This window comes from Anolis carolinensis, chromosome 3, assembly GCF_035594765.1.
Source record: "Anolis carolinensis isolate JA03-04 chromosome 3, rAnoCar3.1.pri, whole genome shotgun sequence".
Lineage (NCBI taxonomy): Eukaryota > Metazoa > Chordata > Lepidosauria > Squamata > Dactyloidae > Anolis > Anolis carolinensis.
The window spans coordinates 83,787,262-83,813,376 of record NC_085843.1 but is presented as its reverse complement, the minus strand read 5'-3'; the positions used below and the strand labels follow the sequence as shown (position 1 = coordinate 83,813,376).

At 39.5% G+C, this 26,115-nt stretch overlaps 1 protein-coding gene across 3 annotated transcripts in view; it reads right to left on the bottom strand.

The window, feature by feature from the left end:
- The window catches only part of efhc2 (EF-hand domain containing 2), a 96,841-nt gene that overhangs the window by 25,951 nt on the left and 44,775 nt on the right, over positions 1-26,115 (bottom strand). For all 3 annotated transcript variants that reach the window (XM_008107434.3, XM_062975179.1, XM_062975180.1), the window contains 3 exons: positions 13,748-13,886; positions 8,546-8,711; positions 7,714-7,856 (listed from right to left, as the gene is read on the bottom strand). In XM_008107434.3, coding sequence (XP_008105641.2) covers positions 7,714-7,856; positions 8,546-8,711; positions 13,748-13,886 — 448 coding nt within the window. The remainder of the gene's footprint in view (positions 1-7,713; positions 7,857-8,545; positions 8,712-13,747; positions 13,887-26,115) is intronic.

Below are 26,115 nucleotides of genomic sequence, written 5' to 3'. Positions count from 1 at the left end.
AGCCACCAAGAAGACCCACCACTCTCTTGTTCCCAGCAACCCAGGTGGAATTGAGAGAAGGACTTCTAAGGATCTCAGGGCCCGGGAAGGTTTCTACAGGGAAATGTGGTGAGCCAAATAGCCTGGACCTGAGCCATATAGGCATTAAAGGTCATAACTAGCACTTTGAATTGTGCCCGGAAACTAACTAGCAGCCAGGGGAGCTGATGCAACTGGTGAGTTGTCTGTTCCCTGTAGCCAATCACAGTTAGCAACCTGGCTGCAGCTCTTTGGACCAGCAGAGCTTCCTAACAGTCTTTGATGGCAGCCCCATGTAAAGTGTGTTACAGTATTCCAGACAGAATGTAACTAAGGCATGTACCACTGTGGCCAGATCTAGCATCTCAAGGTACAGGCACAGTTGGCACACAATGTGCAAAAGTACTCCAAGTACTCCACCTCAGAAACCCTGGGCCTCCAGGTTCAACAATCCCTAAATTGCAAACCTGTGTCTTCAGGGGGAGCGTAATCCCATCCAGTACAGGCTGAATCCCTATTTCCTGAGCTGCTTTCCAACTGACCAGAAGCACCTCTGTCTTGTCTGGATTAAGTTTCAATTTGTTTGCAGTCATTCAATCCATTACTGATGACAGACACTGATTTAGGGCCAGAACAGCTTCCTTGGTTTTAGTTGGAAAGGAGAAATAGAGTTGGGTGCTATCTGCATATACCGGTAGATAGCACCGCACTCCAAAACTCCAGATGACTTCTCCCAGCACTTTCATGTATATGTCGAACAGAAATCTTCTAGCACCATCTTCTGGGTGTGCCCCTCTAGGAAGGAATGGAGCCACTGGTACAGGAGAACCAACAGGAACACACTCCCCCTTGTCCAGTTCTCTGTGTAGTTCATCCACCAAGGCAACCAAGGCTGTCTCTGTTCCATAATCACATCTGAAACCAGACTGAAATTTCTCTAGATAGATTATTATCTTGGCCTGAAAAAAGGAACATTTCTCATCCCTTCTCTAGCAACCGGTGCTAGACCCTCAAGAGAGGGTCTTTTCAAAATGACATGAGAAAAAGGAGGAGGCAGATGAGTAGAGTCTAACTTCTCCCACCAATACTGATGCCTTCAGTCCTAAATTAACTTAGAGGAAGTTCATATGAAGAAAGAGGGGAAGGGAAGCTTTCCTTCCATGAACTTTCTTAACTGATCTTGGAATTTAAGTTCAATGTTATTCATGATTCCCCTCAATATGGCTTGGGCAATGTACATGGTTAAGAAGCAAATTGTTGTTTTTACATTGTTTTTAGGCATTGAATTTTTGCCTATTTATTGTAAGCCGCTTTGAGTCCCCTCGGGGAGAAAGGCGGGGTAAAAGTGATGTAAATAAATAAATAATGGGACCACAGTAATGATCATAATAATCACTCAATGCACCAGACTAAAGCATTATATCAAACCGACAACTCTTGAAGTGACAAATCTTTATAAAACTTTCCATAACAGATAGCAATGCAACAAATTGAAATCATACTGTGTATACACAAGTCTATAATTTAGTCAAAAATTGACCCAAAAAAGCTGGGTCAACTTATCCACAGGTCAAAATACCCTGTTTCCCTGTAAATAAGACATCCCCTGAAAATAAGACCTAGTAAAGGTTTTGCTGAATTGCTAAATATAAGGCCTCCCCCAAAAGTAAGACCTAGCAAAGTTTTTGTTTGGAAGTGTAATGAAGTATGACTTTTTGGTTTACAGATGTTATGTTTAATTGTGTGTTTGTGTTTTAAAAGGGGAAGTATTACAGTTATTGCACCTCAGCACTCAGAGGCTGGTTGCCATGGAGAAGTAGGCGGAGCCAACTGCCGTTTTGTTGAAGAAATGCAGAGTTTTAAAAAAGGGATTCAGTCTGTGGTCTGATGAGGCACAGGGAAGATTGATTCTAGGTTGAGGGGATCAAGGAGACTCAATTGTTAATTTCTGAGTCGGTTTAAAATAAGTTTGGTGACTTATTTAATGTAGTCTGTGTCCTGGTAAGGAACAGAGAATCTGTGATCGTATATCACAGGGTGACTGTGGTTTAAAAGTAGCAGAGGAAGAAGTTCTAACTACTTTACGTAAAATAAATGACACTTTAGGGAGTTTGACTCACCTCATTCTAGTATTGTAACTGTTAATAAACGTGCCTCTAAGTGAGAAACAACATTGTAACCACTAAGCTCTGTGCCTGAATAAACTTGTTATTGTTCTTCCAACATCTAAGCCTCTGTTGCATATATTATAAATCAAGCTGCGTTACCATCTAAAGTGAATAAGAAGAAGAAAGAAATTTTTTTTAAAGGTCTCCTCTCTGAGTCTTTGGTGGTTGCATCTTCGCAAATTGGTGGCAGCGGGTGGATAAAAAAATTCCCCCTGCCACAATTGGTGGCAGTCGTTATAAATGTGTTACAAATTGGTGGCAGTCGTTATAAATTCTTTACAGGAAGCATGCCCACCAAACAATACCAGAGCATACAGGATTGGTAAGGTTCTTCCTGATGTTCAGGTGGAATCTCCTTTCCTGTAGTTAGAAGCCATTGTTCCGCGTCCTAGTCTGCAGGGCAGCAGCAAACAAGCTTGCTCCCTCCTCCCTATGACTTCCCCTCACATATTTGTACATGGCTATCATGTCGCCTCTCAGCCTTCTCTTCTGCAGGCTAAACATACCCAGTTTTTTAAGCCGCTCCTCATAGGGCTTGTTCTCCACACCCTTGATCATTTTAGTCGCCCTCCTCTGGACGCTTTCCAGCTTGTCAACATCTCCCTTCAATTGCGGCGACCAGAATTGAACACAGTATTCCAGGTGTGGCCTGACCAAGGCAGAATAGAGGGGTAGCATGACTTCCCTGGATCTAGATGCTATACCCCTATTTACGCAAGCCAAAATCCCATTGGCTTCTTTCAACTTTAAAGGCTAGCATAAAAGGACAGTAAACTGTATGTCATGTGGTTCAGGAAACCTACTGTAAAGATGTAAGGAAACTAGAAAAAAAGGTTTTCTCTTCAAAAGTAATCCACACTGCCATACTGCAGAAAGCAGAATGCTAATATCATGTCCATTGGCTTTTAGAACAAAGGTGACCAACTATCTCTGTCCCGTCTTTGTTACTATCTAATCACTGAATGAAAGGGTTCCTTAGAATCTGCACTGGGCAATTACTTAATGTTAGGTAGGTAGTTAGGTAGGTGCACTTAGTCCATACACCTTTTGTTTGCTTTTCATAAACAATACAGTAACTGGTTTATTGCCTATGTATGGCTGCCTTATACCCCATGCATTATACTCCCCATAAAAGTCTTAAAATGTATTGTGTGGTGATGTAAGTGCAATAAAAAGGATGGGTAGCACAATAAAACATTATTTAGAATCATAAACATAAGTGAAAGCAAAACCTATACTACTTATTTAACAGCAGTTTGGTTCAGAAATCATCCTTGTCTAGTAAATTGGACAGTGAAAAATGCATTAAGGTAATATTCAGGGTATGACTTAAGCCGATAAAAGCATGAATATTCAGAATAAAAAACAAAAGCCAGGTTGAAGCACCTTCTCTCACTTTTGTCAATGATGCATAAAAGGCCATAAGTTTGAGAAAGTAGTTATATTATTTCTTTAAAAGAACTTTTAAGCCATGAAAAACAACTGGGCAGGCCTCGGTCAAGCAGTCAAATCCAAAGACACAGCACCATCCAAGAGAGCCAAAGAACATTAGCAGCAAGGAGCTTGGAGGAAAAGGCAGCGTTTGTTTGCTGCAGGCTAACTTTAATCTCAGCTCTTGATGACTGGCTCCTTGCAGACTCAGGGCCTGACTGCCTGGCTGAAGCAAGGCCCAACAGAAACACCTGCTTGCCTCCAGAGGCTTGGGCATAAACGGACGACGCCGGCGGGAACAGGGTCACCACCAAGCAGGGTCACCACCAATAGGGTGACACTGTCTTTCAGTGTTCAAACCACTGGCCATTGACCTGCAGGATTCCTCAGGGTTCCATTTTGTCTCTCATGCTGTTTAAAATATACACGAAACTGCTGGGAGAGGTAATCTGGAGTTTTGGAATATGGTGCCACCTATATACGGATGATACCCAACTTCCACCTAAAGCCAAGGAAGCGATCCTGGCTCTAAACCAATGCCTGTCATCAGTAATGGACTGGATGAGGACAAACAAACTGAAACTTAATCCAGACAAGGCAGAGGTGCTCCTGGTCTGTCGGAAGGCAGACCAGGGAATAGGGATTCAGCCTGTGCTGGATGGGGGTCACACTCCCCCTGAAGACACAGGCCCGCAGTTTGGGGGTCCTCCTGGACTTGGCACTGAAGTTGGAGGTTCAGGTATTTGCATGGGCCAGGAGAGCCTTTGCACAATTAAAACCTGTGTGCCAACTGCGCCCGTTCCTTGAAAAGACAGATCTGGCCATAGTGGTCCATGCTTTAGTAACATCCCATCTGGATTACTGTAACACACTTTATGTGGGGCTGCCTCTGAAGAGTGCTCAGAAACTTTAGCTGGTCCAAAGAGCTGCAGCCAAGTTGTTAACTGCAGGGACAATCCCCTGGGGATTGGAGTGGACAATCCCCTTTGCAGCAGCTCCACTGTCTGCCAGTCTGTTTCCAGGCACAATTCAAAGTTCTGGTTATGATCTTGAAAGACCTAGATGGTTCAGGTCCAGGCCTTGTACGAAACTGCCTGGGCCCTAAAATCTTCAAGAGAGGCCCTTCTCTTGGCCCCACCTCCATCTCAAGCTCCGTTGAGTCCCCTAGTCCACCTATTCCATGAAGGGACCTCACTCAGAATAAGATGTAACCCCCAGGGCCACCCCACCAATGACCAAAGGTGTTAAGCAAGGTTGTATCCTGGCCCCACTACTTTTCAACATTTACATCAACTCCTTGGTGAATCATCTTTTCAACGTGGACTTTCATCCCCCCCCCCCAAAAAAAAAAACTTGTAGGAAGACATATATCTACCTTACTTTATGCAGATGCAGCTACATTACTTTCAATAACACCTACTGGTCTTAAAAGAGTACTAAGAGCATTAACACGATACTGCAATGCAGATCAGTTACAACTCAATTACCAGAAAACTAAAATCATGGCATTTGCCAAAAAATATAAGATTTACTCCTGGAGCACAGACGGACATAAAATTGAGCAGGTACCACGTTTCAAATATTTGAGAGTAGTTCTCCACTCTTCCAAAAGTAGAAAAGCACATAGGGACCATGTGGCTGAGATTGCACAAAGGAGCTCTATAGCCATCCTAAAAAACCTCAAGACAAAAAGGGAGCACTTCATACCTGAAGCACTCAAACTATTTGAAGCCAAATCAGTAGCACAATTCCTGTATGGTGCCCAGCTAGGCCCCTTCTCTAACTTCACTCCACTCAATCTTGTGCAATCAAAGTTTTTAGGATTGGCCCTGCAAGTTCCAAGATGTGTCTCCAATGCCATCCTGCAACTAGAGACATGCTTCATGAGGATGGAGGCCAGGGTGAGGGTGGCCATACTCAACTACAGGCTTAGATTATCCCTTTCTCCCCATGGACTTGTCCCAACAACTTTGTGGGATGACTTCCAGTGCACATGGAAGCAGGTAGAAGTAACCAAAATCTCATCTCTGGGCTTCTCTCCAGGACTGCTACTCAGCATGGGACATGACCAAGCCAAAGCGCTCATAAAACAATGTCTAATTTTCACAGAGCGTCAATCAGATCTAGCCAGTGCCCATACATTATCAGCAATGAAACCAGTAGATATCTCACCTCCCCTATGGCCTATTTAGCCAATCTAGAGATACCCAACCATCCAAGGGCTTTCACTCTGGCACAATGCCATGCCCTCCCATCTCAGAGGTCAATATTGGTAGACGCCCTGCTCTGAGAAACTGACCCTGTGACGCTGGACACATAGAAACAACAGAACATGTGTCTGTTTTACAGAGACATTCATAATAGTTTCATATCACCACTGCTTTACAAACACCCAGGGCATTTAGGATTATTTTACACCACCATGCTGCCCTCGGACACCAGCACTGTTACAATATATAAAGTTGGCAAGTTCTGTGCAGCAGTGCTTAAAATTTGCGGATGACTAGTACCACAAGCTAGCATTTTAACTTACTGAAAACTTGTAATTACAGTTATAGTTAGTGCTCCCACCTCCTATTATTTGGACTTGTGTTCGATTGTGCCCCTCCTTCCTTGTGCCCCTTTGTGATCCCTATGCACTCATACCCTTGCCCTCTGGATTCTTTTCTCCAGTTGCAAGTGTTTGTTCATCAGCAATAGTTTATCTGTGGAATCTCAAAAGGTTTTAATATTTTAGCTTAGCTTTCATCTGAGCTTTTATCATTGCTAACATTGCTATTTCAATATATTAATTTATTTACTGCATTTATATTCCGCCCTTCTCACCCCGAAGGGGACTCAGAGTGGCTTACAAATTAAATTTACATACAATATTATATTATTAGTATAGCATTAAATTACTATATTGTACTATATTACTATATTGTAATATTATTAGTAATATTCCATGTAATATATAATATATAATTAATATTATTATATTGTATTAATTAGTGTTATATTGTATTACAATATAATATTATCAATATTATATGTATATACAATATATTATATTATTATATATTATTGTAAATTATATTGTATGTGTATGTGTGTGTGTGTATATATATATATAATTAGCATAGCATGTTACTGGGGGGAGGGACCTACAGCTGATGGTAAAGAAGACAATATGGAACTGTCTTCCTGGCTTCCTCTTTGCTCTGGCACCAGAGCGTCAGTTGGAGATAAGCTTTTAATACAATTTTAAGTCTCATACTTAGTACTGTCTTTTAAACTGAGCTTTAAAAAGTTGTATTTTAATGCCTAAATGTATGTTTTATTCACATTCTACTGGTTCTTTTAATGCTGACCATTGACCAAAATAAAATCGTTCTGTTCTAAAATGTTATAATTGGTTTCATCTTCTTTCCCCCTTAAGACAGTTTTTGTTAGCAATATAAAAATCATTTTGGCAATAGAAAAACATTGGGAGAAATCAAACCAGTGATACAAAGGGTATTAAACCAAATCAACCCAGGTTCTTTTGAAGAAGGTGCTGGGGAGAGCAGGATAATTATATATATTTTTCATTTCTGGCAATAATTACAACATGAATGGCTCCACAGATCTTCTTTCTTCTTTGCTTCTCTAGTAAATTCGCCCATGTTCTTAAAACACTATAGCAAACTGTCTTGCATGACTGAGTGTGATAAATAAAGCTACAACCACTGATCCTACCATCCCCCTTCCTCCAAAAAGATCTAAGCAGAAGAGAGAGCCTTAATCAGATTGTAAAGGGGAGAGAATTAATATTGCCAGAACTACATCTAATGCTACTGAAACCCTCTTGCTGATATCAGTTCGATTCCTGTTTCATATCATGAATGTTTTAAAAAGGATAAGAATGACTCATGCACAATTCTATTAAAAAACAATCTTTACATGCTTGCTGACACCCGCCCACCGCCAAACCTCAGTGAAGAATCTAGTCCTAGTAAATGATGTCTTTCTCACCAAGTTTTCTGTCGCACATAAAATACTTCCACAAAACTGATTTTTATGTTCACTCAGAAAACACCAATCAGATTTTGTTGCAGTGAAATTAGTTTCTCACCTGTATTTCTCTGAGGAGGTTCAAACACTTGGATGGTGTCATCACTCAGAAAATAAGAAATAATGAATTTCCGATCCTTGTCAATAGGGTCAGTAGTAATAAATTGTGCAAGAAAACGTAGTATATTACTCTCGAGGCCTTGTCTGTAAAAACAGATGTACAGAATTGTTACTTTTCTTCATTTAGAGAAATTCTGCTTTTTCTTTAACAGAATGGGCAAAAGGTAACATAAACTTCCATCACCTTTCATATTAATGGTACTCTTTCAGCTACTTCTTTATTGGGGAGACAATACTTTTAGCCACTTTTAGCTTTATCTAGTTTATTTGTACTTCTAAACCAAATATGGATTGAAAGAATCCAGCTTGCACAGACAAAATATTAAAAGCTATGCTACAAACTGAATTTAACATTTTAAAAAATATTTCACTGTTGCTTATTTTTCAGAGTATTAACAATCAAATCTTATATAAACAAGTACAAGAAACAATAAATGTTGCTTTAATATAAATTCTAGTCTGCTTCAAAAAATACATGGTTTCTAGCATCTGGAGTGATTTTACAGGATACCATTGTACAAACTGCCTACTGGACAAAACTGTTTCTTTCTTTTTGAGCTAAGCCTTTGAAACCATTGAAAACCTAGACATTTATATAAGGAGATGAGAACCTAAATTTTAAGGATAAATTAGCTTCCTGATTCATAATATTTGTGGATGCAACAAGTGCCAATTTGAAATATTTCTCAACTCATAAATAGTAGTAACAGCAAGATTGTCTTTTCAGAAATGGGGAGATGGTGACTGACTGAATACTGCTTTTGCTTTGATACCTGTCTTTTTCCATGAACTTCTTGAAGTCTTTTTGGGGAGGTTTGGGAAGCAACCTCAAGCAGGCACATAGAGAGTCCGCTTCAGAGCCAAATCCATTGTAAGGTGGAACTATTCTTTCTACTTTCACAGGCGGTGGTGCCTTGTATGGAATTGGAGTAAAGTCCTCTGCAAAATAAAATCAGCAACTGGAATGTTACGGTTTCATTCCTCAATACATGAACAGCAGTCCTGCATTTCAATATATGAGGTTTCACTCTAAACAAACAAAAGTGCTCTCTGCTTTTGGCAGAAGTCACAAAAGGATAAGTATATATTTTAGGAAAGAAAATATTTCCTTTAAATAGCGAAGCCCAGTTTTGAAAGCATATTTCAAGCCCTTCTCATCTGGGAGTATACTGCCATTGATATTTTCCTCTGTTTTCTGTCAACCCCTCTCTACAGACTGGGAAAAAACTCAAAAGTTTCCATGAGCCTTGACAGACTGCCAAGAAGTAGAAATCCTTCTTATCTTTACAACAGGCCCAGCTTTTTCAAGCCTGTATTTATTTATTTATTTATTGTATATATCTCTTTTCTAAAATACTGCCTTAAGACTTGTGAACTGACTGTACTGCTCTCATAAACATGATTTACTCATCAGCTTTATTACTCCGATCAACAATATGGAACTTGCATCTGACCACCCTGCATTCTACATAATGACAGCTGGGTTAAGCAAAACTATTTAGGGTTAAGCCAATTTATTTCCTTTGAGTTCAGCCGTTTTTTTATCTGCATACATTTGCTGTTTAAAAACACTGATAACTATTGATTGAAATCTGCACACAGTGACTTTGTGAAGAATCAGACTTAAGATTTGTAATCTAAACCACAAAACAGTGATGTATAAGTGTTTCAGTGAAAATACGTATTTAAAGTTTGCATATGCAGGTGCAGTTTCTTTCCTAATGTAGCTGGTTTTCAGAACTTGCATAACAAAGCAGAACTCTGATTAAGATCTTTCTTGCATTCCAACAGTGCCACCTAGTGCAACTCTGGTGAATGGGCTAAGGAGATGTAATTTTTATGTGGCATCCTTATGGAGGTTTAATCAAGACCAGTGGGAATATATTGTGTTAACAGATCATGAATTGGGAGTAAACTGTGGCTTTCCTATCCTAGAACCATTTCTGTCTGGAAACCAGACGTGATGAAAGTCTTACCCTAAACTTAAAAACATTACTATTAGTTATTACAGTAAAAAAAATTGATTTGCATTTGACCCTATCCATAATTAGCTACTAATTTGTAATGCTGAATTGTATTTCCAATCCCCCAAATAAGATATGAAAATGGCCTAAATAACTCCAAAATGTCCCTCTAAGTTAAGTTTTGTAAATGTTGATGACATAAGAAAACATTCATGTTACTTCTAACATTAAAATATCCCAAAAAATTAACCACAGCAGTGCTCATAACCCTCCAAAATATGTTATGGCAAACACTGTTACTTTTAATGAATTGATTCTAACCATGATCCTTCCCTTTGGCAATCATGGGTCCTTTGTACAGCAGGATATCAGGTTGAAAAAAGTAACTATTTGAGTCAGTAGAATAAAAAATATACTGTTGCTCAAGGGCTGGGAATCAAGAAGTTTTCCAGATGCTGCTGTACTACAACTCCCAGCAGTCTTCACCACTGCCGATGCTGGCTAAGGTTAAAGGTTTTCCCCTGACATTAAGTCTAGTCATGTCCGACTCTGGGGGCTGGTGCTCATCTCCATTTCTAAGCCGAAGAGCCAGCGTTGTCTGTAGACACCTCCAAGGTCATGTGGCCGGCATGATTGCATGGAGCACTATTATCTTCCCGCCAGAGTAGTACTTATTGATCTACTCACATTTGCATGTTTTCAAACTGCTAGGTTGGCAGAAGCTAGGGCTAACAGTGGAAGCTCGTGCCACTCCTCGGATTCGAACCAGCGACCTTTTGGTCAGCAAGTTTAGCAGCCCAGCGGTTTAACTTGTTGCACCACCGGGGGCTCCCGATGCTGGTTACCTCCCATGTAAAATACAACTCCATTCTTACATCAGCTTAACTACCTGACAATCTGTTTCTGGGTATAATTCAAAGTGTTGTGGATGAGTTGTCGAAGGCTTTCATGGCCGGGATCACAGAGTTGTTCTATGTCTTTCGGGCTGTGTGGCCATGATCTAGAAGTATTCTCTCCTGACGTTTCGCCCACATCTATGGCAGGCATCCTCAGAGGTTGTGAGGTATGGATAAACTAAGTAAGGAAAGGAAAGAATATATATCTGTGTAGAGTCCAGGGTGTGGCAAGAGTCCTTTGTCACTGGGAAGCCAGCATTAATGTTTCTGTTAATCACCCTAATTAGCATTGGAAAAGTTTTTGTCTCTTGCCTGGGGGGCATCCTTTGTTCAGTCATTAGCTGTCCTCTGCCCTCAGAGTGTTGATTCCCATCTACTGTTTTGATTTTAGAGTTTTTTAATACTGGTAGCCAGATTTTGTTCATTTTCATTGTTTCTTCCTTTCTGTTGAAGTTGTCCACATGCTTGTGGATTTAAATGGCTTCTCTGTGTAGTCTGACATGATAGTTGTTGGAATGGTCCAGCATTTCTGTGTTCTCAAATAATATACTGTGTCCAGGCTGGTTCATCAAGTGCTCTGCTATGGCTGATTTCTCTGGTTGAATTAGTCTGCAGTGCCTTTCATGTTCTTTGACTCTTGTTTGGGCGCTGCGTTTGGTGGTCCCTATGTATACTTGTCCACAGCTGCATGGTATCCGGTAGACTCCTGCAGAGGAGAGAGGATCCCTCTTGTCCTTCGCTGACCGTAGCATTTGTTGGATTTTCTTTGTGGGTCTGTAGATAGTTTTTAGGTTGTGCTTCTTTATCAGTTTGCCTATGCGGTCAGTGGTTCCCTTGATGTATGGTAAAAACACCTTTTCTCTGGGTGGATCTTTGCCTTGACTCTCATGGCTTCTTCTTGGCCTTGCAGCTCTTCTGATGTCTGTGGTGGAGTATCCATTGGCCTATAGAGCCCAGTTCAGGTGGTTTAGTTCACCTTGGAGGAGGTGAGGTTTGCAGATTCTTTGTGCAGGGCTTTGATTGTGCTCCTTTTTTGACTTGGGTGATGGTTGGAGTTTTTATGAAGGTATCTATCTGTGTGTGCAGGTTTTCTGTAAACTGTGTGGCCCAATTGTTGATTGGGTTTGCAGATGACCAGAACATCTAGAAATGGCAGTTTTCCTTCCTTTTCTTTTTCCATGGTGAATTGGATGTTTGGGTGGATGCTGTTAAGATGGTCCAGGAACTTGCTGAGTTCTTCCTCTCCATGGCTCCAAATTGTGAAGGTGTCATCTACGTATCTGAACCAAACAGTTGGCTTTTTTGGTGCTGTTTCACCATTGCCTCACCACTAGCTACTTTCAGTGGGACACTGGATTCTATGAACAGAAGGATGGAGTGGCCATGGGGAGCCCTCTCAGCCCAGTAGTAGCCCTCCTTTCCTTCTTTCGTTCTCCAGTCTACCCTTCCTTCTTTCTGCATTTAATTTCTTTCACTTTCTTTCTACCCTCTTTCCCTCCCTTTGCCTTTTCTTTATTTCTTTCTTGTACCTTCTTTCTATTCTCTTTCCCTCCCGTAGCATTTTAAGGCTTCTTTCTCCCTTTCTTCTTGCACTTTCTTTCTATTCTCTTTCCCTTCCTCTGCCTTTTCTTTCAAGGCTTCTTTCTTCCATTTCTTCTTGCACCTTCTTTTTACTCTCTTTCCCTCTCTATGCCTTCTCTTTCAAGGCTCCTCTTTTTTTCATAGGTCACACAGGCCTAGTAACCAGTACAAGTGTGAAAGAAATTAGCTTCAATTCAAAAACTTGCAAATGTCTTCAAATTTTAGGCAACACACAATCTCACAAAAGAAAGTGAAACTTGCAGTGGTTAAGAATAATCTTATGAAACTCAATATTTAGGTAGATTGATTATGTTTTGTTCTTAACACATCCACACTGGGTTGAAAAACTTCAAAGAAATATCTTCTAGTGAAGTCTTTTTAAAACATGAAACCCGTTGCCAGATACTATAATTTGTAAATGTGTTAATGGTTGCTCTAATTATATTATCATTACAGAAACCCATTGAATGGAACATATTTAATGCATTTAATGCATAAACTTGATAACCTTATTGCTGCATCAGAAAGCTCATCCAGCATGGTGAAATATATGTCAATCTATCTGTAAAATTTCATAGGAATCAATAGCTTAGGAATCAATTTAAGGAGTATTCTATAAAACTTAAATCAAATGATATTTTGTGAAGCACAGCTGCATATTATATACAGAACCTAAAGAAACTCACTTAGAAGTAAGTCTGATGAGCGTTATATTCAAGGAATTATACTTAGCAGTGTCACTCCAATCAGCAATATATTCATGAACAAATGAAAGATGAAAAGAGCACAGCAATAAATATTTCTTAGTAGAGCTGTAAAGTTATCTTGACATTTTCTAATGTAATGAAAATATCAGACCAAATGACAACAAAAATATAAGTAGTCTCACTGCAATCTATGATAATTACGATTGGATAATAGTATAATCAACTTGTTATCTTCTCTGAGGTTTTTAAAAGAAATTGACATGAAAAACAACTTCAAAATGAGTGTCTGTGCTGGGTAAATTTCTCATCTTCAGCTATGTGAAGACATTTTGTCTACACTCAAGCAATGTCTTGTTATTTTTATGTATTTCTGTTTCATTGTTATATCAAGGCTTGGATGCAAGGTAGCTTATAAGATAATAAAATGATTAATAAAACATAATAAGTTGTAACTGTGAAATTATTCATTAGTTTAAAACACTCATTTCGACATTTTCAGTATCTCCACCTTAATAAATATATTAATACAGTATCACATTTAAAAAAGAATCAAACAATTTATATGCCCACCACAAACAAAAATATAAACATTGCCCATAAAAGTGTCCCAATACAAAATGCCTTGGATTTGGTGTTGCTGGTAATTTGTGCCCCAAACGGGGGTCTAGTGAAACAAGATGGAGGCGAAGACATAATGAAACCTGCCTAGAGCTTCATTGTCTTCTAGTGGAGCTCTTGCTTACAAATTTAAAAGGTTTCAAAGGCCCACCCTGTACAAGTTCACAGTGCAAGACTGGTATGTCAAAGTGTGAAGTATTGTTACTTACGGATGCCATATCTTGTCCTATAATATTCTTTTGTAAATTCATCACAATCGCAGAGAAGTATTCTTCTTCCCCAAACATTGATTGTTGATCCTATCCTCAGGTCACAGTCTTTATAAAATTCCTGGTGCACAGCTCCTGTCTAATAGAGTGAAAAAGGATACAGTAGTTTGAAAGGTGTTCAACCCATATTTTGATGAAATGTTTAGATTTGGCAACTTGAAACTACATAAGAAGTGATTCTAACAAAGTCCTTACTCCCCCCCCCCCCCCCCAATCTGTTTCACATCTCAAATTGCTTATTCAGTGAAATAAAAGGAAATTCTGTGACATATAGCTTTTTTATTTAGAACTAGCTTGGGAACCCGGTGATGCCCGGGTTATTTGAAAAAGGCATTATTTGTCTTTGTTGGGTATTCTCAGTTTGGAGTAGGTGAACGACAATTCCCAGAATCGTGGGTCAATCCTCCCCAAACCTGCCAGTATTCAAAGTTGGCCATTTTGGATCTGTGTACCAAGTGTGGTCCAGATCTGTCATTGGCTGGTCATTGCCCTGCTGCAGAGCTCTGTGGTGGGGGTGAAGTACTACAACTCCCAGATTCCCAGGGCAATTCTCCCGAAACATGTGTCAGTATCCACAGCAGGCTATGTTGAGTCTGTGTGCCAAGTTTGGTCCAGATCAGTCATTGGCTGGGTTCAGTGCTCTTTGGATGCATGTGAACTACAACTCCCAAAATCAAGGCCCACAAACCCCTACAGTATGATCAGTTGGTCATGAGGCTTCTTTGTGCAAAGTTTGGTCCCCGTCCATTGTCAGTGGGGGCCACTGTTTTTCTGGATGCAGGTAATCTATAACTCCCTTTCCTCCAAATTTGTCCAATATGTTCTTTTGGTTATGGGGGCTCTGTGTGCCAAGTTTGGTCCTGGTCCATCATCAGAGGGGTTTGGAGTGCCCATTCATTGCAGGTGAACTATAAATCCCAGTACCTACTACTTCCAAATGTCCAGACCAATTCCTCTCAAAATCCACCAGTATTCAAATCTGGGTATATCAGGTATGCATAGCAAGTTTGGCCCAGAGCCATCATTGTTTGGGTTCATAGTGCGTTCTGGATGTAGGTGAACTACAACTCCTCTAAATTCCCCAGTAGGAGTCACAGTGCTCTGACTTGATGCAGGGTGAACTACAACTTCCACCATGTGGAGTCAATCCCCCAAACTCCTCCAGTAAGTTTAGTTCCTGCTCAGTTCTGCTGTGTTTGTTCTGCAGACAGATTTCAAAGGAAAGGGCAGTAGGCGGGGTCATGCAAATTTCACACCAATTGAGAACCCTGGGATGCCTGCCTATGGTGGAGGAAAATGCAAAATCTAGGATGAAATGGTCCCCAAATGAAAGCATTCTGTGGGTGGTGGGCCGTAGTGTTTGTGAAGGATATTGGCAGGGTTTGGGCTACATGTTCATGGAGCTCGCTGTAACTGCAATGTCAGTGGATGGGAGTGACTTGGTGTCTCCTTAGCACTGGGAACTATAGCCTGTTTGTGGAGGCCGGAGGCTGTCAGTGTGAGCGGACACCCGTGCCACATACACACATGCGGGTTTTCACTTTTATTATGGATATAGATATAGATATAGATGGATATAGTAAAGGTAAAGGTTTCCCCTGACGTTAAGTCCAGTCATGTCTGACTCTGGGGATTGGTGCTTATCTCCATTTCTAAGCCAAAGAGCCGGCATTGTCTGTAGACACCTCCAAGGTCATGTGGCCGGCATGACTGCATGGAGTGCTGTTACCTTCCCACTGGAGCGGTATGTATTGATCTACTCACATTGGCATGTTTTCGAACTGCTAGGTTGGCAGAAGCTGGAGCTAACAGCAGCAACATAGAGGCAACAACAACAACAACAACAATTTATTGATTAACCAGTTGGCCTCATCAAGAACAGACAGTACAAACACAACATACATCTAGTTCACTTAAAATAAAATAAAGATGTGCAGGTATTTGCCAGCTTGGTGCCAATGTAGCTTAGGCATGGATCTATGCATCAACTATCCTTGTCTCCCATACACTGCACCCCAATCTGATCTATGTACTCCAATCTCCTTTTAGCAGCTTTAAACAAATACAGGGCCACTTTTGTTGTCAGAATGGGGTTATAACCGGCCAACAAAAATGTAGTTTTGGCCGCTAACAACATAGGGGCAGGGAAAATGTGATTCTCTGGATGCTGTAGGAAAGCAATTCTTGTAGACCAGTAGCCAGAAACCCCAGCCAACTTGGCCAACAGTCAGGGATTCTGGACCCTGAAGACCAAAATACTTGGAGGACCAAAGTTAGGGAACCTCGCTATAGATCCTAGTTAACCCAACCAATGGCAAGGAATTATAGGAGGTGGAAGCCAAAACAATTGGTGTGGGGATATGTTCACCATCCCTGATATAAAAGAAACATTAATGCAAGATTCAAATGCAGCTGCTCACTACAGAGCAGGCATGAAAAGCTTTGGCCTTCAAGACATTTTGGCTTGCAAATCCAGTAGCAGCAACTAGATGAGCAATGGGCATGGATATGAGAAATTTCATTAATGTCCTGTTTTTCTCCTAACACAGAACCAAAGGTGATTTACAACACATTAAAATAAAGTACAGCTAAAAATTCCTATTAGTACAAATGTTTTTTTAAACTTAAAAAAAATCTTTTTTTTTAAGTTAAAACAATTTAAAACAGAATAAAGGTAAAATCATAGCACAGCTCACTAAAAGCTCCTTCAAGACCTGCTTAAATAAAAAGGCCTTTGCCAATCCATGGAGGAAGATAAAAAGGTCAATACCCTGGAAGTAACCAATAAGAAGACTCTCTCCCATGTCTATGATGGTAGTGGGATAAAGAGAAAGTTTATGTCCTGATTACCTGAAAGACTGTATTTCCCCATATGAACCTGCCAGAGTTCTAAGATCTGCAGGGGAAGGCTTTCTCCCAGCCCCACCAACACCACAAAATCATTTGATGAGCACTTGAGAGACACTTCTCAATGGCTGCTCCCACCATTTGAAATACCCTTCCATAGGAGAGAAGGCTCCCTCCCTGCTTTCCTTTCACTAGCTGACAATGACATAGAAGAAGCATAGAATCATAAAGTAAGAAGAGACCACAAGTGCCATACCATGCAGGAACACACAATCAAAGCACTCCCAATAGATGGCCATCCAATCTTCGCTTAAAAACCTCCAGTGAAAGGGGCTCCACTACACTTTGAGGCAGCATATTTGGAAGCTGAACTACTTTTACTGCCAGGAAGTTCTTTCTGATGTTTTGGTGGAATCTCTTTTTCTGCAACATGAATCCATTTCTCCCTATCCTAGTCTCCAGAGCAGCAGAAAACAAGCTTGCTGTTGAGACTCAGCCTTTGCCTTTGTGTGATTCTGATGAGGATTCTGGGATGCAAGTGCATAATGATGGGATTCAGATTCAAGATCAGATTCAGGATGAGTTTCAGGATGACTCTGATGGGATTCAGCTGCAGAGTGTGCCTGCTGTGGGAAATGAAGGGCAAGTTGGGAAGAAATGAGGTTATTTCTGATGATGGAATTCAGGTGTTGGAAACAGAAAGTAGCTCTGATAACACTAATGGGCTCAGCGGCCTTAATGGCCTTTACATTGGGGCTGCTGAGCTTGATCGTGCTAGTCGTCTGGAATTCCGGGGGGTGCGAAGGAGTCTTCGAATAACAAACAAAAAAGAGGCCAAAGGGCAAAGGAATGATTTCATGCTATGCTTTTAAAAAGGGTTTGCTGAGAGGGAGATCTTTGTCAAAAGCAACTTCTTAGCTTGAGTCAAGAACCAAGTCGGTTTTCCTGTTTCAAGTCTGAGTTCCTGTATTACCTTGTAGCCTGGATATATTCCTGTGTTTGGGACTTTGGCTTTCTATAAAAGGATCTTGTTTCATGCCTATGCTTCTATGGATTGGAGGATTACAGCTTTGTTTTGTAACTATATTTTGAAACTGAACTCTTACCTCTTTTGAACTATTCTTATACTTATTTCTCAATAAACTATAAAAGACTACGTCTTGTGTGCAGCCTGGTGTCTCTAGCAAGGTGAAGCTATCCTGAGGTGCGACATTTGCCTGCTCTTCAATAGACATCTCTTCAAATATTTAAATATGGCTATCATGTCGCTTTTCAACCATCTCTTCTCCAAGCTAAACATACCCAGCTCCTTAAGGCTTCGTTTCCAGACCTTTGACCATTTTGGTTGCTATTGTCTGGCTAGCTTGTCAATATCCTTTTTCAATTCTGGTATCCAGAGCTAGACAGTTTTCTAGGTGAGGTATGCTTAAACATTAAACACCTGCTTAAATAAAGACATTTGAGTCCCTATGGGGAGATAGGATGGTATATAAATGTAGTCATTATTATTATTATTATTATTATTATTATTATTATTATTATTATTATTATTATAGACACAGCAAACAAGATAGATATGCTGGATTTCATATCACAAAATCACAAGTCGAACACTTCCCAAGTGTCTAGGACTATGTGATGTATTTTCGGATGATGCGCAGATCCCAGCAGGGTGGCCTTTTGCAGTTGGCAGATCATAATTTTGTCAATGTCTATTGTTTCCAAATGCCGGCTGAGATCTTTTGGCACGACACCCAATGTGCCCATCACCACCGGGACCACCTGTACTGGTTTCTGCCAGAGTCTTTGAAGTTCAATCTTGAGGTCCTGATAGCGGCTGAGTTTTTCCTGTTGTTTTTCGTCAATGCGACTGTCACCTGGGATGGCGACATCAATGATCCAAACCTTTTTCTTTTCCACAACTGTGATGTCTGGTGTGTTGTGTTCCAGAACTTTTGTCAGTCTGGATTCGGAAGTCCCATAGTATCTTTGCGTGCTCATTTTCCAATACTTTTGCAGGTTTGTGATCCCACCAGTTCTTTGCTGCTGGGAGGTGGTACTTGAGGCATACGTTCCAATGAATCATTTGGGCCACATAGTTGTGCCTCTGTTTGTAGTCTGTCTGTGCAATTTTCTTACAGCAGCTGAGGATATGATCAATGGTTTTGTCGGTTTCCTTGCACAGTCTGCATTTTGGGTCATCAGCTGATTTTTCGATCTTGGCCTTAATTGCATTTGTTCTGATGGCTTGCTCCTGGGCTGCAAGGATCAGGCCTTCTGTCTCCTTCTTGAGGGTCCCATTCATGAGCCAGAGCCAGGTCTTCTCCTTATCAGCTTTTCCTTCAATTTTGTCAAGGAACTTCCCATGCAATGTTTTGTTGTGCCAGCTGTCAGCTCTAGTTTGTAGTGTGGCTTTCTTGTACTGGTTTTTTGTCTGCTGTGCTTTGAGGAGTTTCTGATTTTTGACTTCAATCATTATTATTATTATTATTATTATTATATAATGTATAAGCAAGGGGATATTTTACTTATGCTTTCGACTCTTCATGACCTCATGGACCAGCCGACGCCAGAGCTCCCTGTCAGCCATCGCCACCTCCAGCTCCTTCAAGGTCAAGCCAGTCCCTTCAAGGATATCTTGCCCTTGTTCAGCCCCTCTTCCTTTTTCCTTCAATTTTCCCCAGCATCATTCTCTTCTCCAAGCTTTCCTGTCTTCTCATTATGTGGTCAAAGTACTTCATCTTTGCCTCTAATATCCTTCCCTCCAGTGAGCAGTTGTGCATTATTTCCTGGAGTATGGACTGGTTTGATCTTCTTGCAGTCCAAGGCACTCTCAGAATTTTCCTCCAACACCACAGTTTCAAAAGTGTCTATCTTCCTTTGCTCGGCCTTCCTTATCGTCGAGCTCTTGGATCCATGGGTTACTATGGAGAATACCATTGTTTTAACTATGCGGACCTTTGTTGTCAGCGTGATGTCTCTACTCTTCACTATTTTATTGAGATTGATCATTGCTCTCCTCCCAAGAAGTAAACATCTTCTGATTTCCTGGCTGCTGTCTGCATCTGCAATAATCTTCATGCCTAGAAATATAAGGTCTGTCACTGCCTCCACATTTTCTCCCTCTATTTACCAGTTATCAATCAATCTGGTTGCCATAATCTTGATTTTCTTGATGTTTAACTGCAACTCAGTTTTTGCACTTTCTTCTTTCACCTTGGTTATAAGGCTCTTCAGCTCCTGCTCACTTTCAGCCATCAAAGTGGTATCATCTGTGTATCTAAGATTGTTAATGTTTCTTCCAGCATTTTTAACTCCAGCCTTGGATTCATCAAGCCCCACACATCGCATGATGTGTTCTGCATACAAGTTGAATAGGTAGGGTGAGAGTATATAGCCTTGCCGTACTCCTTTCCCAATCTTGAACCACTCTGTTGTTCCGTGGCCTGTTCTTACTGATCCAAAACATACAGTGTTTTAAAGATCATAACCAGCACTTTGAATTTTGTCCAGAAATGGATCAGTAAGGAGCCAGTGAAGCTCTTTCAACAAGAAAGCTCTATTTAGGAAGACCTTCTTCACTGTGCGAGCTGTTTGGCAGTGGAACTCTCTGCCCCAGAGTGTGGTGGAGGCTGCTTCTTTGGAGGCTTGTAAGCAGAGGCTGGATGGCCATCTGTCAGGGGTGCTTTGAATGGGATTTTCCTGCTTATTGACAGGGGATTGGACCCGATGGCCCATGAGGTCTCTTCTAACTCTATGATTCTATAATTCTATGATTCTGTGTCCCCAAAGGCAACCCTAATCAGCATTCTGACCCCTGTGTTTTGAGCATACTGCCATTTCCAAAACTTTCCATAGGCAAAAAATACACACAAAAGTGTGTTATTTTTTAAAATATTTTTATTACAATACTATTAATTTTGTTACAAAGAAAAGAAAAATCTTTACAATTCATATAATTAAGTCTTTTCGTTCCCCCAGTGTTCTACCCATTGTGCTCCCCATCACCGGAGTCCATTTCTTTATAGTCTAACCAGAACCTCATTTCTTCTGGTGGGGGTTGATTCCCATCTTCTCTCCTTAATATTTCTTCAATAAATTTCTTCCATATACTTTCAAAATCATTTTTCTTCCTTAGGCCTTTTTTGACATTTAAATTGCATGTTAATTTATCATTTATTTCTAATTTCCAAATTTCCTTGTACCAATCTTCTATTTTAATTTCCACCTCCCCTTTCCAATTTCTTGCTATTAATAACCTTGCAGCCATTAGCAACATTGTTACCAAATTCTTTTCATTTTCTTTCCATTCATCTATATTATAAATAGATAATAGTATAGTCGCTGGGTTTGTATAGATTTTTTTCTTCATAATACACTCTATTTCTACTATGACCTTTCCCCAAAAACTCTGTACATACTTACATTCGCACCACATATGAATATATGTCCCCCTTTCTTGACAGCCCCTCCAACATTTTTCTGAACAGCTCTTATCCATATTATGTATCTTTATTGGGGTCAAATACCACTTCCATACTATCTTGTAGTAGTTTTCTTTTATTCTAATTGATAAATTTTTGAGATGCCTTGCTTTCCATAATTTTTCCCAATTTCTTTCTCCTACTTTTATTCCCAGTTCTTCCTCCCATATTTCCCTTGTTAATATCCCTTTCCTCCCACCTTTAATCTCTATTAATATTTTATATATCATACTGGTTATCCCTTTTGGATGCTCATTTCCCTCTTTAGTCTGTTCTTTTAATACTATATTTTCCAATTTTGTTGGTTCTCTTTCCTCCCAGCTCTTTCTTTGCCAATTTTGGAACCATTGATCTAGTTGGACCCAATGAAGCCATGATATATTTAAATCACCTAGGATTCCCTTTATGTTGTTTTCCTTCTTTATTTGTTCCCTCCAACTTCCAATTTTGTCTAATTTCTACCTTTTCAATTCCTTATCCATCACATTTTTTAAAGTTTTTAGGAAATTTATTCTCCATTATCACTGGCATTATTTTAGAATTCTCTTTAATGAGGTGGCTTTTATATTTATTCCATATTATTGATACGTTTTTTAATTATACATTTCCCATTTGGTTGATTTCCTTTTTTGAATATTCCTTAAAAATATATTTCTAATCTCATTTCTATATCTTTAGTAATTATTTCCATCCAATCTATTTCTACTTTATTTAGCATCCCTTCTACCACATGTCTCAACTAGTTTGCTTCATAATAACTTTTGATTTCAGGTAATCCTAGTCCTCCTTCCTTTTGTGGTTTGTACCAATAGCATTTGTTTATTCTGTTTTTTCCCCATTATTACAAAATTTGTTTGTTAATTGTTGCCATTTGTTCAATTCAATTTCTGATATTTTGAGGGGTATCATTCTAAATAAGAAATTTACTTTAGATAGTATTTTCATTTTGAATAAGGCAATTCTACCAAACCAGGACAAGTGTATGTTGTTATATTCATTTAATCTTTTTTCTGTCTGTTTCCTCAATGCCTCTAAGTTTTTCCTTTCAATTTCACTTAGGTCCTTAGTTACTACTATTCCTAGGTATTTTGTTTTCTTTTAAAGTTATTTTTATGTCCCTCCGATTTTTGAATTTTTCCTCTTCTTGTTTTGTGTAATTAAATAGTATCATTTCTGATTTTTTTCCAATTTATTTTCAACCCTGTTATTTCTCCAAACTTCCTTATATGATCCCCTATTATTTCCATTTTATCTGCTATTCCTTTTAAAGTCAAAATTGTGTCATCGGCAAACAAGCTAATTTTATCTGAGTCTTTTCCTATCCCTATTAATTTATTGTCATTTCTAATTACATTTGCCAATATTTCTATTGTGATTGCAAATAATATTGGTGACATGGGGCATCCCTGCCTAGTCCCTCTTGTTACTTTTATTCTATCAGTTATCCCATCATTTACTAATACCTGAATGTAACTGTCTGAGTATAGTTGGTTCACTAATCCCATTGTTCTGCTTCCCAATCCAAATTTATTCAAAATGCATTTTAATGTTGGCCACTCCACACTATCGAATGCTTTAAATATATCTCAGGCTATAATTCCTGCTTTTATCTGTTGATTTTTTATGATCTGAATTTTATTTATTAATTTTCCTACTAAACTTGACATTTGTCTTCCTTTTATGAAGCCACATTGGTCATTATTAATATATTTACATATCCAATTATTCATTCTATTTGCTATAATTGCTGACAATATTTTGGCATCCTGATTTATTAATGAAATTGGTCTGTAAGCCCCTGGGTCTGTTTCATCTCTATTGGTTTTAGGGATAAGTACTACTAATGCCTGTTTCCAAGATTCCGGAATTTTTTCTCCATTTAATATTGCGTCATATAATTCTGCCAATTTCGGGATTAGCTTTTTCCCAAATATTTTATAATATTCTAGTTCAAATACATCCCACCCCGGGGCTTTCCCACTTTTCAATTTCATTATTACTTTCTCTATTTCTTCCTCTTTTATTGGGGCTTCTAGCAATTTCCTATCCTCCTCTCTTAATTGTATATTCCAATTACCTTCCACATATTCATTTATTTTGGCAATTGAATGTTCTCCTGCTTGGTATAACTTCGAATAGAATTCCTCAAATATTTTTAACTTTTCTTTCATTTGTCTGCATATCTTTCCTGATTTATCTTTTATCTCATTTATTGTGTTTTCCATTTTTTTTTCCCTTTGTACTGCCCGCGCCACCATTTTTGAATTTTTGTTACTAAATTCAAAGAATTCTCTCCTTAGGTATATCAAGTTTCTTTCTACCTGGTCCATCTCCATTTTGTTCAATTCTTCTTTTTTTGCCCTTAATTCATTGTATATGAGTTTAGTTATTTTTGTTATATACTGATTTTCCAATTTTCCTATCCCTTTTTCTAATAATTTTTTCCTTTCTTCCTGTTTCTTTCTTACCTTTGATGCTTCTTTTATTATTAACCCTCTCATCACTGCTTTCATTGTATCCCATAATAAAGCTCTTGATATCTCTTTGTTATTTAAATCCCAAATTTCTTGCCATTGTTTTACTAATTCATTTACCGTTTCCTCTTGTTTCAGTACACCAGGATTGAATCTCCATCTTTTTATCTGATTGTAATCTTGGTTGATTTCAATTTCTATACTAACTGGAGCATGATCACTAATCCTTATGTTTTCTATTTCCGTATTTACAACTTTGTCTAGTATACTTTTTGTAATAAACATGTAGCCAATCCTTGAATATGTTTTATGCACTTCTGAGAAGTATGTACACCTTCTCTCATCTCCTTTAAAAAGTCTCCAAACATCTTTCAATCCCCATTTACACATAGTCATACTTAGTTTTGTCATGTTATTACTTTTATCTCTAACTGTTGGGTTAGATTTATCTTTTACCGTGTCCATTACCATATTCATATCTCCTCCAAAAATTATATATTTTTGTTGCCAGTTAGTTATTCTCTTTAACACTTTCTCATAGAATTCTTCTTGTTTTTCATTGGGAGCATAAATATTTACTAATACATATTTGTCTTGTCCAATTTCCCCTTCCATTATTATATATCTACCTTCTGTATCTTTTAACACCCCTGTTTTCACAAAATTACATTTTTTCGCTATGATTATAGCCACACTTCTAGATTTAGAATTGCCACATGCTTTCTCATAGTATTTTGCCCAGTTTAATTTTAGTTCATTCGCTCCTTCCCGTTTTTGGTGAGTTTCTTGGAGAAAGTAGATATGTGCATTTTTTTAAAGCAAACCTTCAATTCTCTTCCTCTTATACACATTCCCAAGACTTCGGACGTTTAGTGTTGTCACTTTTAGTTTACCCATCATTCTTATACCATATTATATTAACTTGTGGACTCCATACTGTGCTTCCCATCCCACTTCCCCTTGAACCCATTACCTTTGTGCCCTTTGTCCCCCCCCCCTCGTTCCTTCCCTCCTCCCCACTTATGAGGCACTCTGCCCCATACCCTGCCGCAAGGGCCATTGTGGAGAGTAGAGTCGTGTTTCCTCAAAAGCCCAGCCAGAAGACCCCCTTCCCCCCATGCTCCATAGTCTCTTTTCTTCTTTGTTTAGACTGTGGAATGTCTTATTGTCTAGTCCTGTCCTCCAACAGCTCCTATTAGTTCTCCTTTGCCTCCTCCTTCTCCTTTTCCCTTTCCTTTTCCCCCTTCTTCCTTTCCTTCCTTTGCTTTCCTGGCGTTGGTCTCAGCCTCACTTTTGTCCTTACAAATTCCTAGTTCCTTCAGTAGCTGGAAGCCTTGTCTTTGAGAGTCAATTTTATATTTTTTCCCCTTGAAAAAAAAATTCAAGTGTACTGGGTAACCCCAGTGATAATGAATCTCTTTGTCTCTTAAATATACTGTACATGGTTTCATTGATTGTCTCCAACTTTTTGTTTCAGCACAGAAGTCGTTGTAGATTTGTAGATTCTGTGATGCCTCATGGGCTTTGTAGTCCTGTGCCTAGTAACATTGTGACAGATGAGGATGAAAACATGAAGTTTTCTCCAGATTTACGGCCAGAGTCTGAGTCTTTCCAGCTGCCTGAAGTTCTTGTCCAAGAATCAATTAAAACTGACCTTGGTCAATGCTCACCTCCCTTTGAGAGAAAACAGTCTTTCTCGGCGGATAGAGGAGCGAGAGAGAGAATTCGGAGGAGTGCCCGTATTGCTGCCAAGCAAGATGCTGATTAGCCATGTTTCCCCTGGGAAAATCCAGGGAGTCTTACACCTGCAAGCTGGGTCTTTCGTTCCCTGTTCTCTAGGGAAAGGGATCGCTGGACGTCGTTTGGCGGGAAACGAGACCCAGATAAAAGTATCGGGCTCTGTTATTTCTTTGCGGAGACAACAGCTCAGCTTCGAGAGTGAATTCCATGTTCCCAGCCTAGTGCGGACTTTGCCAAGTCCGCGATCCAGTTTCTTTGCCTTGCCTTTCCAAGTTTTCAAGAATTGCCTCGCTTCGTTCTTAGCCACGGATTATGCTTCTTGAGACAAGTTTTGGACTACCTGCCTTGTTTTAAACCACGGACCTTGCTTCCTAGATTCAAGCCTTGTTTTTCAGTTTCCCTTCGGATTTACCTTAAGCCTCGAAAGACTTTGGACAGTTCCCCACACTATTGCTTGGCAAATAGTGTGTGTTTCGGTTGGATTTTACCTTTGAACTCTAATATCATTTATTGGACAATACATTTCTGGACTATATTTGACCTTATTTGAAAGGTCTGCTTCTGAACTATATTCTCCACTTGATTTTATTACTTTTATATAATTCCTTAATAAAGATATTAGATAGTTTTATTGGCCTCCGTGTTGGGTTCTTGGTGCTCCGCTGCCCTGGTGCATGACAGATCCACTCCTCCAGATCTTAACCTTTCAGGTTCCTTCCTCAGTATTGCCATCAGCTGTTCTTTTTTCTTGTAGTGTGTGACC